This window comes from Thamnophis elegans, chromosome 4, assembly GCF_009769535.1.
Source record: "Thamnophis elegans isolate rThaEle1 chromosome 4, rThaEle1.pri, whole genome shotgun sequence".
Taxonomy (NCBI): Eukaryota; Metazoa; Chordata; class Lepidosauria; order Squamata; family Colubridae; genus Thamnophis; species Thamnophis elegans.
This window is the reverse complement of record NC_045544.1, coordinates 136,166,810-136,183,525: the sequence shown is the minus strand read 5'-3', so window position 1 is coordinate 136,183,525 and position 16,716 is coordinate 136,166,810. Positions and strand designations below refer to the sequence as shown.

At 46.0% G+C, this 16,716-nt stretch overlaps 1 protein-coding gene across 1 annotated transcript in view; it reads right to left on the bottom strand.

Moving 5' to 3' along the window:
- BRIP1 (BRCA1 interacting protein C-terminal helicase 1) overlaps positions 1 to 16,716 on the bottom strand; it is a 124,470-nt gene that overhangs the window by 14,073 nt on the left and 93,681 nt on the right. The window contains exons 17-18 of the mRNA XM_032214863.1: positions 13,749 to 13,861; positions 7,857 to 7,939 (exon numbers count right to left, since the gene is read on the bottom strand). Coding sequence (XP_032070754.1) covers positions 7,857 to 7,939; positions 13,749 to 13,861 — 196 coding nt within the window. The remainder of the gene's footprint in view (positions 1 to 7,856; positions 7,940 to 13,748; positions 13,862 to 16,716) is intronic.

Below are 16,716 nucleotides of genomic sequence, written 5' to 3'. Positions count from 1 at the left end.
ACTGTAAAGCAGTATATAAGTCTAAGTGCTATTGCTGTCTTTTCTTGAATACTTCCAGTGATGGAGCAACTACTGGAGGCAAGCCATTCCACTGATTAATGTACCAAGATACACCCATATTACACCCATCCTCTGCAAGCTGCACTGGCTCCCGATTGGTCTCTGAACGTGCTTCAAGGTGCTGGTTATCACCTTTAAAGCCCTACATGGCTTAGGACCTGGATATCTTCAGGACCGTCTCCTGCCACACACCTTCCAGCATCGGATAAGATCTCACAGGATGGGTCTTCTCTGGGTGCCGTCAACTAGACAATGTCGTTTGGCGGCTCCTCGGGGGAGGGCCCTCTCTGTAGCTGCCCTGGCCCTATGGAACGATCTACCCCCAGATCTGGACCCTCCCCACTCTCGCGGCCTTCCGAAAGTCTATTAAGACCTGGCTTTTCTGGAAGATCCAGCCCCCACTAAGGTTGAGTGAATGTTGTGTCTTTTTAACTTGCTTGTCTTCTACTTTTTAAACTTTTTTTTAGTGTTTTTTAAAATTGTTTTTATGTAAGCCGCCCAAAGTCCTTCGGGATTGGGCGGCATATAAATTTATTAAACTGAACTGAACTGAACTAATTATTGTAACTATCAGAAAACTTTTCCTTAGTTTTTAGGTTGCTCCTCTCTTTTAGTTTCCATCCATCAGCACCACCCCCCCTTTCTTCTTTGTGGCAGCCCCAGAAGGGGAGTGGGGCTGGTGTGCTATGGTCCATGGGGTCACAAAGAGTCAGACACAAGTTAGCGACTTAACAACAACAACAAACCAAACTGGGATCACAAAGCTAAACCTATTAGAAATAGACAAATAGAATAACAGAGTTGGATGAGACCTTGGAGGTCTTCTAGTCCAACCCCCTGCTTAGGTAGGAAATCCTACACCATTTCAGACCAATGGTTATCCAACATCATCTTATATAGAGCCGAGGTGGCGCAGTGGTTAAATGCAGCACTGCAGGCTACTTCAGCTGACTGCAGTTCTGCAGTTCAAATCTCACCGGCTCAGGGTTGACTCAGCCTTCCATCCTTCCGAGGTGGGTAAAATGAGGACCCGGATTGTTGTTGGGGGCAATATGCTGACTCTGTAAACCACTTAGAGAGGGCTGAAAGCCCTATGAAGCAGCATATAAGTCTAACTGCTATTGCTATCTTCAAAACTTCACAACTTCTGGAGACAAGTCATTCCACTGGTTAATTGTTCCCACTGTCAGGAACTTCTAAGTTGTTTCTCTCTTTGATATGTTTCCTTTCATGGTTTCTTCTCCTGCATTCGGGTGCTTTGGAGAATAGCTTGACTCCCTCTTCTTTGTGGGTAGATATTGGAAGACTGCTATCATGCCCCCCCTGGTCCTTCTCTTCACTAGATTAGCCAGGCCCAGTTCCTGCAACCGTTCTTCATATCTTTGAGCCTCCAGTCCCCGTAATCCTCTTGGTTGTTCTTCTCTGCACTCTTTCTAGAGTCTCAACATCTTTTTTACATGGTGGCGACCAAGACTGGATGCGGTATTCCAAGTGTGGCTTTACCAAGACCTTATAAAAGTGGTATTAGAACCAAGAAAGTTGGATCCAATATCAGGGTTCCTGACCGAGGCCATCTTGAGGCTTTAGTGTTGCCATCCAATTTATTGTAACACTTACAGATTTTGCTGAATTTTCAGTCCAAGTCATATGATCTCACAAAAAAACAGCAGAAGGCCAAGGACAGCCCAAGGATTCCCATTCTGTTGTTTTTTAAATGCACCATTATTATATCTCCTTCGTAGCTTCAATGTACTTGGCAAAAAAAAAAAAATTATTTACCCTGTTCCCTTCCTCTCCCATTTCTCCAAGGTCAGGGGAAAAAGAAGTTTTTTGGAAAGGTTCCGGTGTCCTTAAACCCTCAGCTGCTCACTCAAGGACACCTTGGGAAATTAAAGGACTCTTGTCTGATCTGCAACGGGGACGCTTATTCTCATGCCAAGGCGAGATAGAGGCAGCTGGGAAGAGGTGTCCCAGAGATGTGACGGAAAGAGCAGTCGGCCAAGGCTGGCTTTTTCACAGATGTGGAGAGAAGAGAGCAGCTTTTGTCTGCCCGTTGGAAGAGCAACGATAATCTTTCGGCCTTGGTCGGCTCCAAGAGCTGAACTTTTAACAGCAAATGTTTGAATTCAGCAAAGAATCAACCACAACTGCTATGCAAGGCATTTCACGATCCTTTTTTAAAAATTTTGCTGGTGTACAAATAGTCCTCGGCTTACGATCACAACTGAGCCCCCAATTTTCATGGCTGAGCGAGATGGTTGGTAAGTGAGCCATGGTGGCGCAGGGGTTAGAATGTAGTATTGCAGGCTACTTCTGCCGACTGCCTGCAATTTGGCAGTTCGAATCCTTCCCGGCTCAAGGTTGACTCGGCCTCCCATCCTTCCAAGGTGGGTCAAATGAGGACCCAGAGTGTTGGGGGGCAAGAGGCTGACTATGTAAACCGCTTAAAGAAGGCTGTAAAAAGCACTGTGAAATGGTATATAAATCTAGGTGCTATTGCAATTTTACAACTTGTTTTTTGGCCACAATTAGATTAACAGAATTGGAAGGGACCTTGTAGGTCATCTATTCCAACCTTCCGCCCACGCAGGAGACCATGCACCATTTCTGACAGATGGCTGTCCAGTCTCTTCTTAAAAGCCTCCAGTGATGAAGCTCCCACAACTTCCGAAGGCAACTTCTGTTCCATGGGTTGATTGTTCTCACTGTCAGAAAATTTATCCTTATTTCTAGGTTGAATCTCTCGTTGATCAGTTTCCATCCATTCTTCCTTGCCTGGCCTTCAGGTACCTTGGAGAATAGCTTGACCGCCCTCCTCTCTGTGGCAGCCCCTCAAATATTGGTAGACTGCTCTCATGTCTCCCCTGGTCCTTCTCTTCACTAGACTAGCTATGCCCAGTTCCTGCAACCGTTCATCGTAGGTTTTAGCCTCCAGTCCCCAAATCATCTTTGTTGCGCTTTTTCCTAGAGTCTCAACATCGTTTTTATAGTGTGGTGACCAAAATTGGATGCAGTATTCTAGGTGTGGCCTTACAAAGGCTTTATAGAGTAGTTTAGTTTGGTTTAGTTTCCTTTATTTGTATGCCGCCCTTTTCCCTGGGGGGACTCAGGGCGGCTCACAATTCAAAAAAAGGGGGGGGGGAGACAAACAGTAGACAATACAACATGTTAAAAAAAGAGCACAACAGTCACACAGTTCGGGTGGGGCTACAATCTTAACCCCAGGCCAGCGGGGACAGCCAGATCTTTAAAGCGGCGCGGAAGGACTGGAGGGTGGTGAGGGTCCGAATCTCCACGGGGAGTTCGTTCCAAAGGGTCGGAGCAGCCACCGAGAAGGCTCTCCTCCGGGTAGTTGCCAGTCTGCACTGGCTGGAAGATGGAATTCGGAGGAGGCCTAATCGATGCGATCGTATCGGTCTAGTGGAGGTAATTGGCAGTAGGCGGTCTCTCAAGTACCCAGGCCCACTACCATGAAGGGCTTTATAGGTGATAAGTAGCACCTTGAAGCGCACCTGGAGATCAACAGGCAGCCAGTGCAGCTCGCGGAGGATGGGTGTTACATGGGTGAAACGAGGTGCACCCACAATCGCTCGCGCGGCCGCGTTCTGGACTAGCTGAAGTCGCCGAATGCTCTTCAAGGGCAGCCCCATGTAGAGCACATTGCAGTATTCCAGCCTAGAGGTCACAAGGGCACGAGTGACTGTTGTGAGAGCCTCCCGGTTTAGGTAGGGTCGCAACTGGTGTACCAGGCGAACCTGGGCAAATGCCCCCCTGGTCACAGCTGACAAGTAGTAGTATTTGTACCTCACTTGATCTTGATTGTATCCCTCTGTTAATGCAACTCAGGATTGCATTGGCTTTTTTGGCCGCTGCCACACACTGCTGGCTCATATTTAACTGGTTGTCCAGTAAGACTCCCAAGATCCTCTCACAGTTACTGCTATGAAGCCTGGTTTCACCCAGGGCACTTTTGGATTTTTGGCTCTGTGGCAGCCCCTCAAATATTGGAACGCTGCTATCCTGTCTCCCCTGGTCCTTCTCTTCACTAGACCAGCCATGCCCAGTTCCTGCAACCGTTCTTCGTATGTTTTAGTTAAGTAAATCACTGTAGTTGTTCCATGAGTCATGTAGTCATTAAGTGAATCTGGCTTCCCTCATTGACTTGGCTTGTCGGAAGGCAGCTGAGAAGTTTTCCCAGGATCAAATGACCCTAGGACAGTGCAACCGTGATAAATACAAGCCAATTGCTATGTGCCCAAATTTTGATGTTCCTAAGTGCGAAGACACTTTTTTCAGCGCTGTTGTCACTTCGAACGAACAGTTGTAAGTCGAGGACTTTCTGTACGAGGCATCCTGCAGCTTCAGCCTGAAAAAACGAAGAAACCTGAAGCCTCCTCTTCTGACAACATGCCAGAACAGCAGGATTAAAAAACAAAACAAAAACAGAAATAATTTACACAATACTCCCATCGGCCAAAATATTTAGCGTGAAAATTACGTGGGATCAATGTCCTTGTGTGCACAGCCAAGCCTGCATCAGCCAAAGGAGAGGGGAGGGGAACGTGAGACATTCCACATGTGGGATTACAATCCCCATATGTATTTTTTCCTGGCCGTTGGCCATACTGGGGTGAGTTACTGGGAGCAGAAGATCCACAATACTGGGATGGTTACAGGTTCTCCGCACCTGTGCAACAGGCGCCAGCAAGCGATACCTTCTAAGGCTTCTTAGCTTTCCTTTCGAATGTAATTAATTCATAAATATTTAGTGCCTTCTCTGATTTAATGGGCCTTGTTTCGACAAGAAAGAGGTTAAGTGGAGGGGGGAAAAAATACCGCTCTAGCAAAGACCAAATTGGGAAGAAAAACAAAACAAAAACACCCCACCCACCGTTGATTGCATCTAAAATTACCGTGAAAGATTTTAAGCGAGAGTCACTGTCATCCTTTCATCTTACGCCCCTTCCCTGACACGGCCCAAAAGTTCGTAGGATGGAAATGGAGCGCCCCCTACTGTCAAGACGAGGGACGTGTGGGCTTTATCAATTCCATAAAATTGCTTAAAAGGTAAAGGTTCCCCTAGCGCGTATGTGTTAGTCGTTCCCGATTCTAGGGGGTGGTGCTCATCTCCGTTTCAAAGCCGAAGAGCCAGTGCTGTCCGAAGACGTCTCCGTGGTTATGTGGCCGGCATGATTCAACACCGAAGGCGCACAGAAGGCTGTTCCCTTCCCACCAAAGGTGGTTCCTATTTTTCTACTTGCATTTTTTACGTGCTTTCGAACGGCTAGGTTGGCAGAAGCTGGGACAAGTAACGTGAGTTCCCTCCATTATGCGGTGCTAGGGATTCAAACTGCCGTCCTTCCTGATCGATAAGCTCCGTGTCTTAGCCACTGCGTCTCTTTTATAAAATTGCTTAGGAAGGCTTTATTTTAAAAAGTACGAAGAATACAGAATGCAGAATAAAAAGAGTTGGAAGGGGAACTTGGTGGTCTTCTAGTGCAGTGGTCCCCGATCTTTCCAGCTTGGTGGACTGGCGGGGTGGGGGAGAGGAAATGGTTATGTGAAAGTGGTACGTGGTCATGTGTGGAAGCCTGCCGCTGACGCAAACCGAGGTATATGTGTGAGCATGAGCCATTTGGATGAGTGGAGCAGCCTCGCCCGCCACTTGCGTGGCAAGGTTCTGAATGGGCTGCAGTCCATTTGTGAGCTGCGGCCCGGGGATTGGGGACCCATGTTCTGGTCCAACTAGGAAACCTGTTCCGATCCCCCTCCGTACGGTGAGGCATGCTGACACAAGATTACTGCTAGACAATTTATTCACAATAAATTAACACACTGACAAGACTTTGGCAGCAACCCAGACTTCCAAGATAAGAAATACACACGAGAGCTTCTCCAGCATTAGTATATTAGTTGAATCCTGCAAACAGCCTCCTCCCAAAGTCTCTTCTTATATATTCTCTTGGGAGGGGCCTAATCACAACCACCTGGGTCCAATTATCTCCTTTGCCTCCTTAATTGCTGCCGGCGCTTATCCGCCTGTCTCTGCCAAGCGTCCGGGGCCAATTCCCTCTGAACCTCATCACTGCTCAAAGGCCTGACGTCTTCACCACTGCTCCAGGGCCTGACGTCATGGACACACTCCCTTTGGCTTTCACCACTGCTCCATGCCTCAGGGGCCTCCTGGTGGCCAACCAGCCTGTCTGGTCCATGCTCGGAGTCTGAACCCTGTCCAGAGTCCTCCACATCTTCCAGAGCCGACTCATAGGGTCCTATGCTATTGGAGTCTGTTTGCAGCTCCAACGGCTCCTGCTGGGCCACAACAGAAACCCTATACCATTTCAGACAAATGGTTGTCCAGTCTCTTCTTGAAAACCTCCAGTGATGGAACACCCACAATTTCTGGAGGCAAGTTGTTCCACCGGTTAATTTTTCTCACCGTCATGAAATTCCTCCTTAGTTCTAGGTTGGAGCTTTCTTTAATGATTACTTCTTGAACAGCCCTCAGATGCTACAGAGAATAAATTGAACCTCTCTTTCAGTGTTGTTGCTGCTAGTTGTGAAGTCATGTCCGAGCCATCAAAACCCCATAGCCATTTCTATAAACACGTATCAGTCTAATCGGTGAAACCCAAAATCAAAGTTCAATTGCAGTTGTAAGGCGAGGACTACCTGGACTACAAAGACCATTTCCTGAAAAGCAGTAACAAGGGTTGGCAAGGTCATCCTTGCGGGTGGGTGGTTGGGAATGGTGATTTAAAAAAAAGATGTTGACGTCAATTAAAAAGGGGGCAGGGCTTTTGACCATAGGGCTGTGGTCGCCATCTTGACTTTTCTGACCATCTCTTGGGAACATCCCTGATGACAGCCCTGAAAAATGAATTAATACAATACAATACAAAAGTAGAGTTGGAAGGGACCTTGGAGGTCTTCTAGTCCAACCCCCTGCCTAGGCAGGAAACCCTATACCGTTTCAGACAAATGGCTATCCAACATCTTCTTAAAGACTTCCAGTGTTGGGGCATTCACAACTTCTGGAGGCAACTTCTGTTCCACCGATTCATTGTTCTCACTGTCAGGAAATTCCTCCTCAGTTCTAAGTTGCTTCTCTCCTTGATTAGTTCTCACCCATTGCTTCTTGTTCTACCCTCAGGTGCCTTGGAGAATAGTTTGACTCCCTCTTCTTTGTGGCAGTCCCTGAGATATTGGAAGACTGCTATCATGTCTCCCCTAGTCCTTCTTTCTATTAAACTAGACATACCCAGTTCCTGCAACCGTTCCTCATATGTTTGAGCCTCCAGTCGCCTCATCCTCTTTGTTGCTCTTCTCTGCACTGCTTCCCAGCTGAAAGCAGCCCCAAAAATATTCATTTATGGACACCAAGTCTCCAAAGAGTCTCTTTAAAAAAAAGAGAGAAAGAGAGAGAGAGACAGAGACAGCGAGAGAGACAGAGAGGAGAGAGAGACAGAAGAGAGAGAGAGAGGAGAAGAGAGAGACAGAGAGAGACAGAGAGAGAGAGACAGAGAGAGAGACAGAGAGGAGAGAGAGAAAGAGAAGAGAGAGACAGAGAAGAGAGAGACAGAGACAAGAGAGAGACAGACAGACAGAGAGGAGAGAGAGACAGAGGAGAAGAGAGAGACAGAGACAGAGAGGGACAGAGACAGAGACGAGAGAGACAGAGAAGAGAGAGACAGAGACCTGCAACCGTTCTTCACATGAATTAGGGTGAGAGCATGTTATCCCCCCCCCACCCGTGACTTGCCCACATGTCTCCTTCAAATAATCAGATGTCTTACCAGCTGTGTATTTATTGGGGCTCTTTCCAAAACGGTCATCGACTAAAATAAGTGCTCCCCAATCGCTTCGGTGGCGAATGCATCTGGAACAGAAGAACAAGTCAGCAAAAAATACCCTCCGTGATCTGCTTTAATGTTCTGACCGAGGCTTCCTAAGAGCATGAAGCAAATTCCTTGTCATGACAAAAAAAAAAAACTTTTATTCATTGACTGTGAATTCTGCTCATTCACATCCAGCAAAGTCTTTCAAAGGAGGATTTACAGTCACAGACCTTATCTGGCTTGGAGAGCTGCCAGGCACATATCTGCAAAACTTGGCAAGGAGCCTTGGAGAGTCACAAACCAATTAAGCGAACTAATGGTCTCCTGCAAACTCCCCTTTCGCTCCCCTTTTATTTCCTCTGGGAGGGGCCATTCACCGTCCACCTGTGGCCTTACTCCCAAGTCGTCCCCTGTTCTTTAGCTGTTCCTTTCCTCTGGCAACTCTGCCCATGCGCACACTGGGAACAGGCTCCAGCTATTCTTCTGCCTCACTGATGTCTGACTCTGAAGGCAGCTGATAATTGTCAGACGGCCCTGGCCCCCTCTCTGCCTCTGACACAGAGACCTCATCAGAGTCTTCTCCAGACTCCAGAACTGGCCCATCTTCCTCCCCAACCTCCTCACTGTTTGAATCTGCTGCCAGCTCTTAAAACTTTCAGGGAAGGAAGCGAATCGGATGTCCCAAAGGTGCTTTTTTTCAAGAGGCAACTGGACTTTTTGTTTTTTTTTCTTTGAAGACATTTCCCTTCTCATCCAAGAAGCTTCTTCAGCTTTGACTGGATGGTGGGGGAATGGAAGGATTTATGTTCCTTGCAGATAGCTGGTCATTTGCATCTTTTTAGAGAGTTGTTGAGGCCGCTTGGAGGTTTATCTGTGTCCTCAGAATTAGTGTTGCAAATGGGTGTGGGGCCTTCTTGAAACGGCCAAAAGGACCATGTTGTAAACAAGAAATGAGTGGTGTCATATCCCTCCCCCCTCTGTTGAGAGAGGGCTGTCAATTTGGTCATAGATGGTCTCTTTGACCCCTCTTTCAAACCAGACCCTGAGGGCACAGATAAACCTCCAAGTGGCCACAACGGCTCTCTAAAGGGATGCAAATGACCAGCTGCCTGCAAGGACTATAAATCCTTCCATTCCCCACCATCCAATCAGAGCTGAAGAAGCTTCTTGGAGGAGAAGCGAAAGGGATTCAAAGAAATGCCAGGAAGTCCAGTTGCTTCTTGACAAAAGCATCTTTGTGACCACTATGACCTGGATGACTGAGAATCTCCATAGTCAAGAGAATCAGATGCTGGCTTTGAGTCTGGTTTCAGATATTGATAGTCCTCAACTTACAACCGAAGTTATAATGACACTGAAAAAAGTGACTTAGGACCGTTTTCAGGCTTATGGCTGTTGCAGCTTGCAGCATCCCTATGGTCATGTGATCAAAAGTCAGGTGCTCGGCAACTGGCATGTTCTTATGACGGCTGCAGTGTCCCCAGATCGTGTGTTCATCATTTGGGACCTTCTGGACAAGCAAAGTCAAGGGGGGAAGCCAGATTCACTTAACAACGGTGTTACTAACTTAACAACTCTTTCTCATTTCCAACTTTCAAAGGTATAAAAAAAAATCACCCCTTAAACTCTTTTGATCTTTATATTTCAGAGAAATATCCTTATTCGAATGTTTTTGATAACAGAGCGGTTGGTCTACTGCAGGGATGGCTAACCTTTTCGTCGCTGAGTGCTGAAAGTGTGCGCAGGTGTGAAAGCATGTGCACACCCATAATGCAATGCATGTGCAACACCCCCCATGTGTGTGAGACAACCCATGTGCGCCCTGCCCCTGAGCATGCGTGCAAGTGCTCCTGCCTCCCTACGCATGCGCCACAACCCCCGCTCATGCACATCTTACGCATGCACCTCTCGCATGCACGTGCACCCCTCGCATGTGCCCCAACTCCTACCCATGCACACGTGTCTCCCGCATGCACCCCACATATGCATGTGCGCCCCCGCATGTGCCCCCACCCCCGCCCATGCATACGTGTCTCCCACATGGACCTCCCGCATGCACATGCGCCCCTTGCATGCGCCCCAACTCCCACCCATGCACACGTGTCTCCCGCATGCACCCCACATATGCATGTGCGACCCCCGCATGTGCCCCCACCCCCGCCCATGCATACGTGTCTCCGGCATGGACCTCCCGCATGCATGTGTGCCCCCGCATGCGCCCCAACCCCCGCCCATGTACACGTGTCCCCCGCATGTGCCCAAAGCATGCATGTGCGACCCCCACGTGCGCCCCAACCCCCGCCCATGCACACGTGTCTCCCGCATGCACCCCACACATGAGTGGCAGAGACCTGAAAACCAGTTGGCTGGTGGGAGGTGCATGCACAGTGCTGGGGCATGCACTGTGCATGCACAGTGGAGCATGTGCTGGGGCAACAGCTTGCATGCCCGCAGAGAGGGTTCTGCATGCCCCCTGTGGCACATGTGCCATAGGTTCGCCATCACAGGTCAAGTGGTTAAGGCAGGAGACTGTGAGTTCTAGGCTCACCTTACGCATGGAAGCCAAATGGATGACTCTCACTCAGCCCAACCCACCTCACAGGGTTGTTGTTGTGGTGTGGGGAAAATAGGAGGAGGAAGGTGCATTGGATAGGCTCACTGCCTTGAGTTCTTTGAAAAAATCAACCAAGGGCGGGATACAAACACATAAACATCCAACTGGTTTGAATGTCAAATGTTAAAAGGGCTGTGGTGGCGCAGTGGTTAGAATGCAGTATTGCAAGCTAACTCTGCCCACTGCCAGGAGCTCGATCCTGACCAACTCAAAGTTGACTCAACCTCTCAGTCTTCCACGGTGGGTAAAATGATTGTTGGGGGAAAATAGGCTGCCTCTGTAAACTGCTTATATTGGCCTGTAAAGCACTGTGAATGGTATATGTCTAAGTGCTATTGCTATTGCAGATTTACTCTGCCCACTGCCAGTAATTCGATTCTGACCGGCTCAAGGTTGACTCAGCCTTCCATCCATCCGAGGTGGGTAAAATGAGGATCCAGATTGTTGGGGGAAAATAGGCTGACTCTGTAAACCGCTTAAACTGGGCTGTAAAGCACTGTGAAGTGGTATAGAAGTCTAAGCGCTATTGCTAAAATCAAAGTTCCAAGGTGATTATGGATTAAATCTTTTTCTTTATTTTTATAATATTGGGTTGGAGGGGTTTTTTTCTCTTTATTTTGCTCCATTTAAGAATTTTGTTTCTTTTAAGCCTGGAATATAAAGAAGATATAAAACGAATACGAAGAGGGTACTAACATCAGAGGGAAAAGAAGTTACACTGCCACTTGGAGGTTGGAGGCTGAGTCCTGGGAATATTGCTTTCTCTTTTTTCTCTTTGATCATTTTGACTTTGCACTTCAAAGGCTTCAGCTTGTTTACAGAAGAGATAAGGAGAAGAGCACGGATTGTTTATATAGGTGCTCTTTGGATGCTTCTTTGGCAGCTGGAGTGAAGTGAAAACAAAATCTTATTTTGAAACTAGAATGGCAGTGTTTACTAGTTGGAAGTATGGCACAAGAAAAAGAAACCATAACATTACGACAAATTATGTTTGAAATTCAAAAATTATTAGAAACAACAGAGAGAATTGAGAAGTGATTGGAAAATATAGATTGCAGTGCAGTAAAATTTGATGGAAAAATTGAAGATATCCAGCAAACGGAAAAAGTGGAGGTTAGAGTCCTAAAAGCCCAAGGGAAAAATGAACAAAGAGGCAAGATAATTGTGGATACTGACAGTGAACCTAGTGTGGTTGGAGATGGAAAGTGTGGAACATAGAAAGGGAAGGTAGATGGAAAGGAGCTCTACCCCAGATTTCAAGGTTTAGAAGAAGAAAAAAGAGAAGAATTGATGGATCCAAGGAGAGAAACGTTGACCAAAGCACTACTGATAACCAAAGATAAGCTGATTAAAGAAGCGGACGGAGGGTCTCGAGATTTTACAAGATATGCCAAAAGCAACAAGTTGCGAAGAGAAGTCCACAGAAATTTGATTCAGGAAATAACCAGACTAATTCCCCAAATGGCAAAAGACGTAAGACTGCACTATTACTGGAAAGACACAGGTTGAGATATGAAAACTAATAACAAAATATTAGTCAAATTTAGTTAAAATTAGAGCATTATGTTAAAAATGAAGTGATAATGGATATAGTTAGATAAATAATGGATAATGATAACAATGTACACATATGTATTGGTTTGATAAGAGGAAATTTGGTATAAATTCTAAATGGTGATCATGAAAGGAAGTTAGAAACTCTGTTATGTATAAAGCTTATAATATTAAAAAAAAGGAGTAAGTCAAATTTAGTTAAACTAAGACCAAAAAATAAAAATGAAATGATGACGGATGTTGTTAAATAAATGATTGATAATGATAATAATGTACCCTGTTTCCCCGAAAATAAGACCTCCCCAGATAATAAGCCCAATTGGGCTTTTGAGCTCATGTGCTAAAATAAGCCCTCCCCCCAAAATAAGCCCTCCCCAAAATATTGCAACACAGCAGCAGCCATGAGGTGACCACGCTCGCCACCTCCTGCACCTCAAAAATAAGAAGAACTTCCCAAAAATAAGGCCAAGTGCTTATTTCTGGGGGTCAAAAGAAAATAAGACTCTTGTTTTCGGGGAAACACGGTAATATTTGTATTGACATGATAAAAGGGAAATTGGATATAAATTGTAAACAGTGATTAAGAAAGGAGGTCTAGAAACTTTGTTATTAAACATAATTAATTTTTTATTTAGAAAGTGTCATAAAGATGTAATGTTGCTGGATGATACTGAGAATAGATAACGGAATGCCATCATGTGGTTTTTGCTTTAAATTTTGGAATATTTTATATAAAGGGACATAAAAATAATCATAGTCATATAAAGATTGAGGTATAATGATAGTAATATGTTGTAGCCCAGCAGGAGCCATTGGAGCTGCCACCAGACTCCGACAGTGAGGGGCCGTATGAGTCGGCCCTGGAGGATGTGGAGGACCCTGGACAGGGTTCCGACTCCGAGCAGGGCGCAGAGAGACTGGTTGGCCACCAGGTGGCGCCTGAGCCTTGGATCAGTGGGGAGGAGAGGAGAGAATGATCCAGAAACCAACAGTGAGTTGTTCCGGGATGCACGCCGTTGAAGGGCTACTCGGCGTCAAGAACAACTACGTAATTACAGGAGGTAATTACGCTCAGCTGATGCTCATTAAGCTTCTCTCCAGACTATAAAAGAGACTGCTTGTGTCACGCCCCTCTTGCAGAAGTCAACGCTTGGACTAAAGAGAAATGAACTTGGCAGGCTGGATTGCTGCTAGAGTTAGTCTGAATTGCTGCCAAGGTTTGTCAGACTTGCTGCCAAGGTCCTTATCTGTTTGTTTATTTGGCTTTCAGCCACCGAGAGTCTGGTCTTGTTATTAAAGGACATTCCATTTTACGCTTGTCTTGGCTTTCGTTACTGGACGGAGGAAGGGGTCAGAACAGTAATATATATAAATATATTTGATTTAAAACATATAACTTACTATATATAACATATAATTTGAATTGTGGGTGATGACTGTGGAAGGGATGCATGAAAGCTCTTTGTAACCAATTGACACACTCTTTATAATTTGTAATGGAAGATATTTTTGTGGTGCTTGTTGTGTTTTGTCTGTGTTTCTTCAAAAATAAAAATGTATTCTTTAAAAAGAAAGTTCCAAGGTGATAGCGGTGTTTGCTTCAAGGAATGGTCAGCTCCAAAAATAAAAACCTTGAGGATGGAGAGCTGAAGGAATAACCTTTCCTGAATAGGTTCACTCACCTGCCAAGGGCTTGGTTCAGAGCTCTGTAGGCCTGGACTTCATACCACTGGCTTCCTGTCAGAAGGCCCCTGGCTTTTGAGTGTTGATCGTTGTATTTCCTTTTCAGTTCCACCTGGAGAAATTACAACCACAGTAAAGTTCTCTGCAAAAGATTGGTTGTAACAGAATTACAATGGAAATGGAGGGAAAAAATGGTACCTCCCCAACGGCAATCCATCTTGGTTGGACTAAATTACAGGTACTGTATTTTTCGGATGCACCAAGGTTTTGAAGAGGCAAATTTTTAAAAAAAGTTTTTGCACTCTGCAAAGCTCCCAAAAACGGCCACTTTTTTTTTTTTTTTTTTTTGCGAAAATGGCCGGGTTTTTTTTCTTCAAAAAAAGGGCATGGCTAGCCTTTAGGAGGCTTGTAGAGTGCTTCTGGGGGAAAGGGGCGGGGGGAGCAAAACTGAACAAAAAATGGCCCATTTTTTGTGAAAACGGGCCCATTTTTTTGTCAAAAAAGGACATGACTAGCCTTCAGGCGGCTTATAGAGTGCTCCTGGGGGCTGGGGAAATTGAGCAAAAAATGCCCCGTTATTTGCTTGTTTCCCCCCCAGCCCCCAGGAACACTCTATAAGCCTCCCAAAGCTCTGCATGCCCCCCCCACCCCTTTTGCAGAGTGCAAAACCATTTTTTTTAAATGTACCTCTTCCAAATCATAGTGTTTCTTATACTCCGGTGCATCTTATAGTCCGAAAAATACAATGTATATTTTATTACAGATAGTCCTCGACTTGCAACCACTGGTTGCACTGTGCCGGGGTCATATGACCCCATTTGCGACCTTCGGGCAAGCAAAGGCAACGGGAGAGGCAGATTCATTTCACAAGCGGGCTTCTCATTTAACAACTGCAGTGATTCACTTTAACAAATGCGGCAAGAAAGGTCGTAAAACGGGGCAAAACGAATTTCTCACGTGGCAACATATATTTTTGGCTCAATCGTGGTTGTTGTATGTGGAGGGCTACCTGTACATATGTGTGCCACGCGAGCAGGGCACATACAATTCAACAGCCTTCCTCATACCGTCACTTTGCACAGGGTACTGTATGTGCGTAGGGTGTATTCAGTGGTGGGTTTAGAAACGTGATGGCAAATCTATGGCGCGTGTGCCACAGGTGGCATGTGGAGCCATATTTGGTGGCATGCCAGCCGTCAGCTCCGGCGCACATGTGTGCGTCGGCTAGCTGGTTTTTCACATTTCCGGAGGCTGGGGAGGGCGAAAAATGGTCCCAATGGGCCAACCGGAAGTTCAGGAAAGCTTCCAGAGCCTGGGGAGGGGTGATGCACGCATGTGCGGGGTGGTGGTACTACTGTTGCATGCTCATGCGCAGTTGGACAGGGAGATTGAGGCAATTTAGGCATGTTGTAAGAGGTTCGCCATCACTGGTTTTGAATAAGTCACTTGTTCTTTGATTTTTGCTGAGAAATGTTTCACGAATTGGTTAAAAAAAGAGGAGGGGGGAGATGGGAACAAGCAATGGTGAAATTCAATTTTTTTTTTCTACTGGTTCTGTGGGCGGGGCATGGTGGGCGGGGCAGGGGAAGGATACTGCAAAATCCCCATTCCCTCCCCACTCCAGGGGAAGGATACTGCAAAATTTCCATTCCCTTCCCACTCCAGGGAAAGGATACTGCAAAGCCCCCATTCCCTCCCCACTCCAGGGGAAGGATACTGCAAAATTTCCATTCCCTCCCCACTCCAGGGAAAGGATACTGCAAAGTCCCCATTCCTTCCCCGCTCCAAGGGAAAGATACTGCAAAATCCCCATTCCCTCCCCACTCCAGGGGAAGGATACTGCAAAATCTCCATTCCCTCCCCACTCCAGAGGGAAGGATACTGCAAAATCTCCATTCCCAGTCCACTCTGGGGCCAGCCAGAGGTGGTATTTGCCGGTTCTCCAAACTACTCAAAATTTCCACTACCGGTTCTCCAGAACATGTCAGAACCTGCTGAATTTTACCCCTGGGAACAAGAGTGCAACAAATGGTAATTTAGAAAATCAACTTATTTTACCCAGCAAACCTGTTGTTTTGAAAGGGAAGGCACCAAGCCACACAATGGAAGGTTAATTTCACTGCTCTTTTATTTGGTATTAACCTTTTAAAACTGACAGCTGAAAGGACATGCTTCAAGAGAGAGCACAGCCAACTCCTAACAGCTTATGACAGATAACTTTCAACTCTCATTTAGGTTAAAAAAGTCTTTTCTTTTCATGTTATTTTATGTGCCCGTGCCCTTTAAAACAACCTGTCAAATTCACAAATTCAAACTTCACGGGCAGAAAATAAATTCAGTTTGATCCCATAGATCTAATATTGGTTTCTGTCACTCAGAATTTATGAAGTCGGGCAAAAGGTTTCTCCCCCCGACTCTGTTTGAAGTTTGTGGAGGGAATCTTTTTGTTTGATTTTATTATTTTCTATTTATCAGATGGAGGCACCTCATCTTGGAGTTCTAATGGACAACCATTTAAATATGAGCCAGCCGTGTGCAGCAGCTGCCAAAGAAGCCAACGCAGTTCTAGGCTGCATCAACAGAGGGATAGAATCAAGATCACGTGAAGGGTTAATACCACTTTATAAGGCCTTGGTAAGGCCACACTTGGAATACGGCATTCAGTTTTGGTTGCCACGATGTAGAAAAGATGTGGAGACTCTAGAAAGAGTGCAGTGAAGAGCAATAAAGATGACTAAGGGGACTGGAGGCTAAAACATATGAAGAACGGTTGCAGGACCTGGGTATGTCTAGTTTAATGAAAAGAAGGACTAGGGGAGACATGATAGCAGTCTTCCAATATCTCAGGGGTTGCTATAAAGAAGAGGGAGTCAAACTATTCTCCAAGGCATGAAGAAGCAATGGGTGGAAACTAATCAAAAAGCAACTTTGAATTGAGGAGAAATTTCCTGACAGTTAGAACAATGA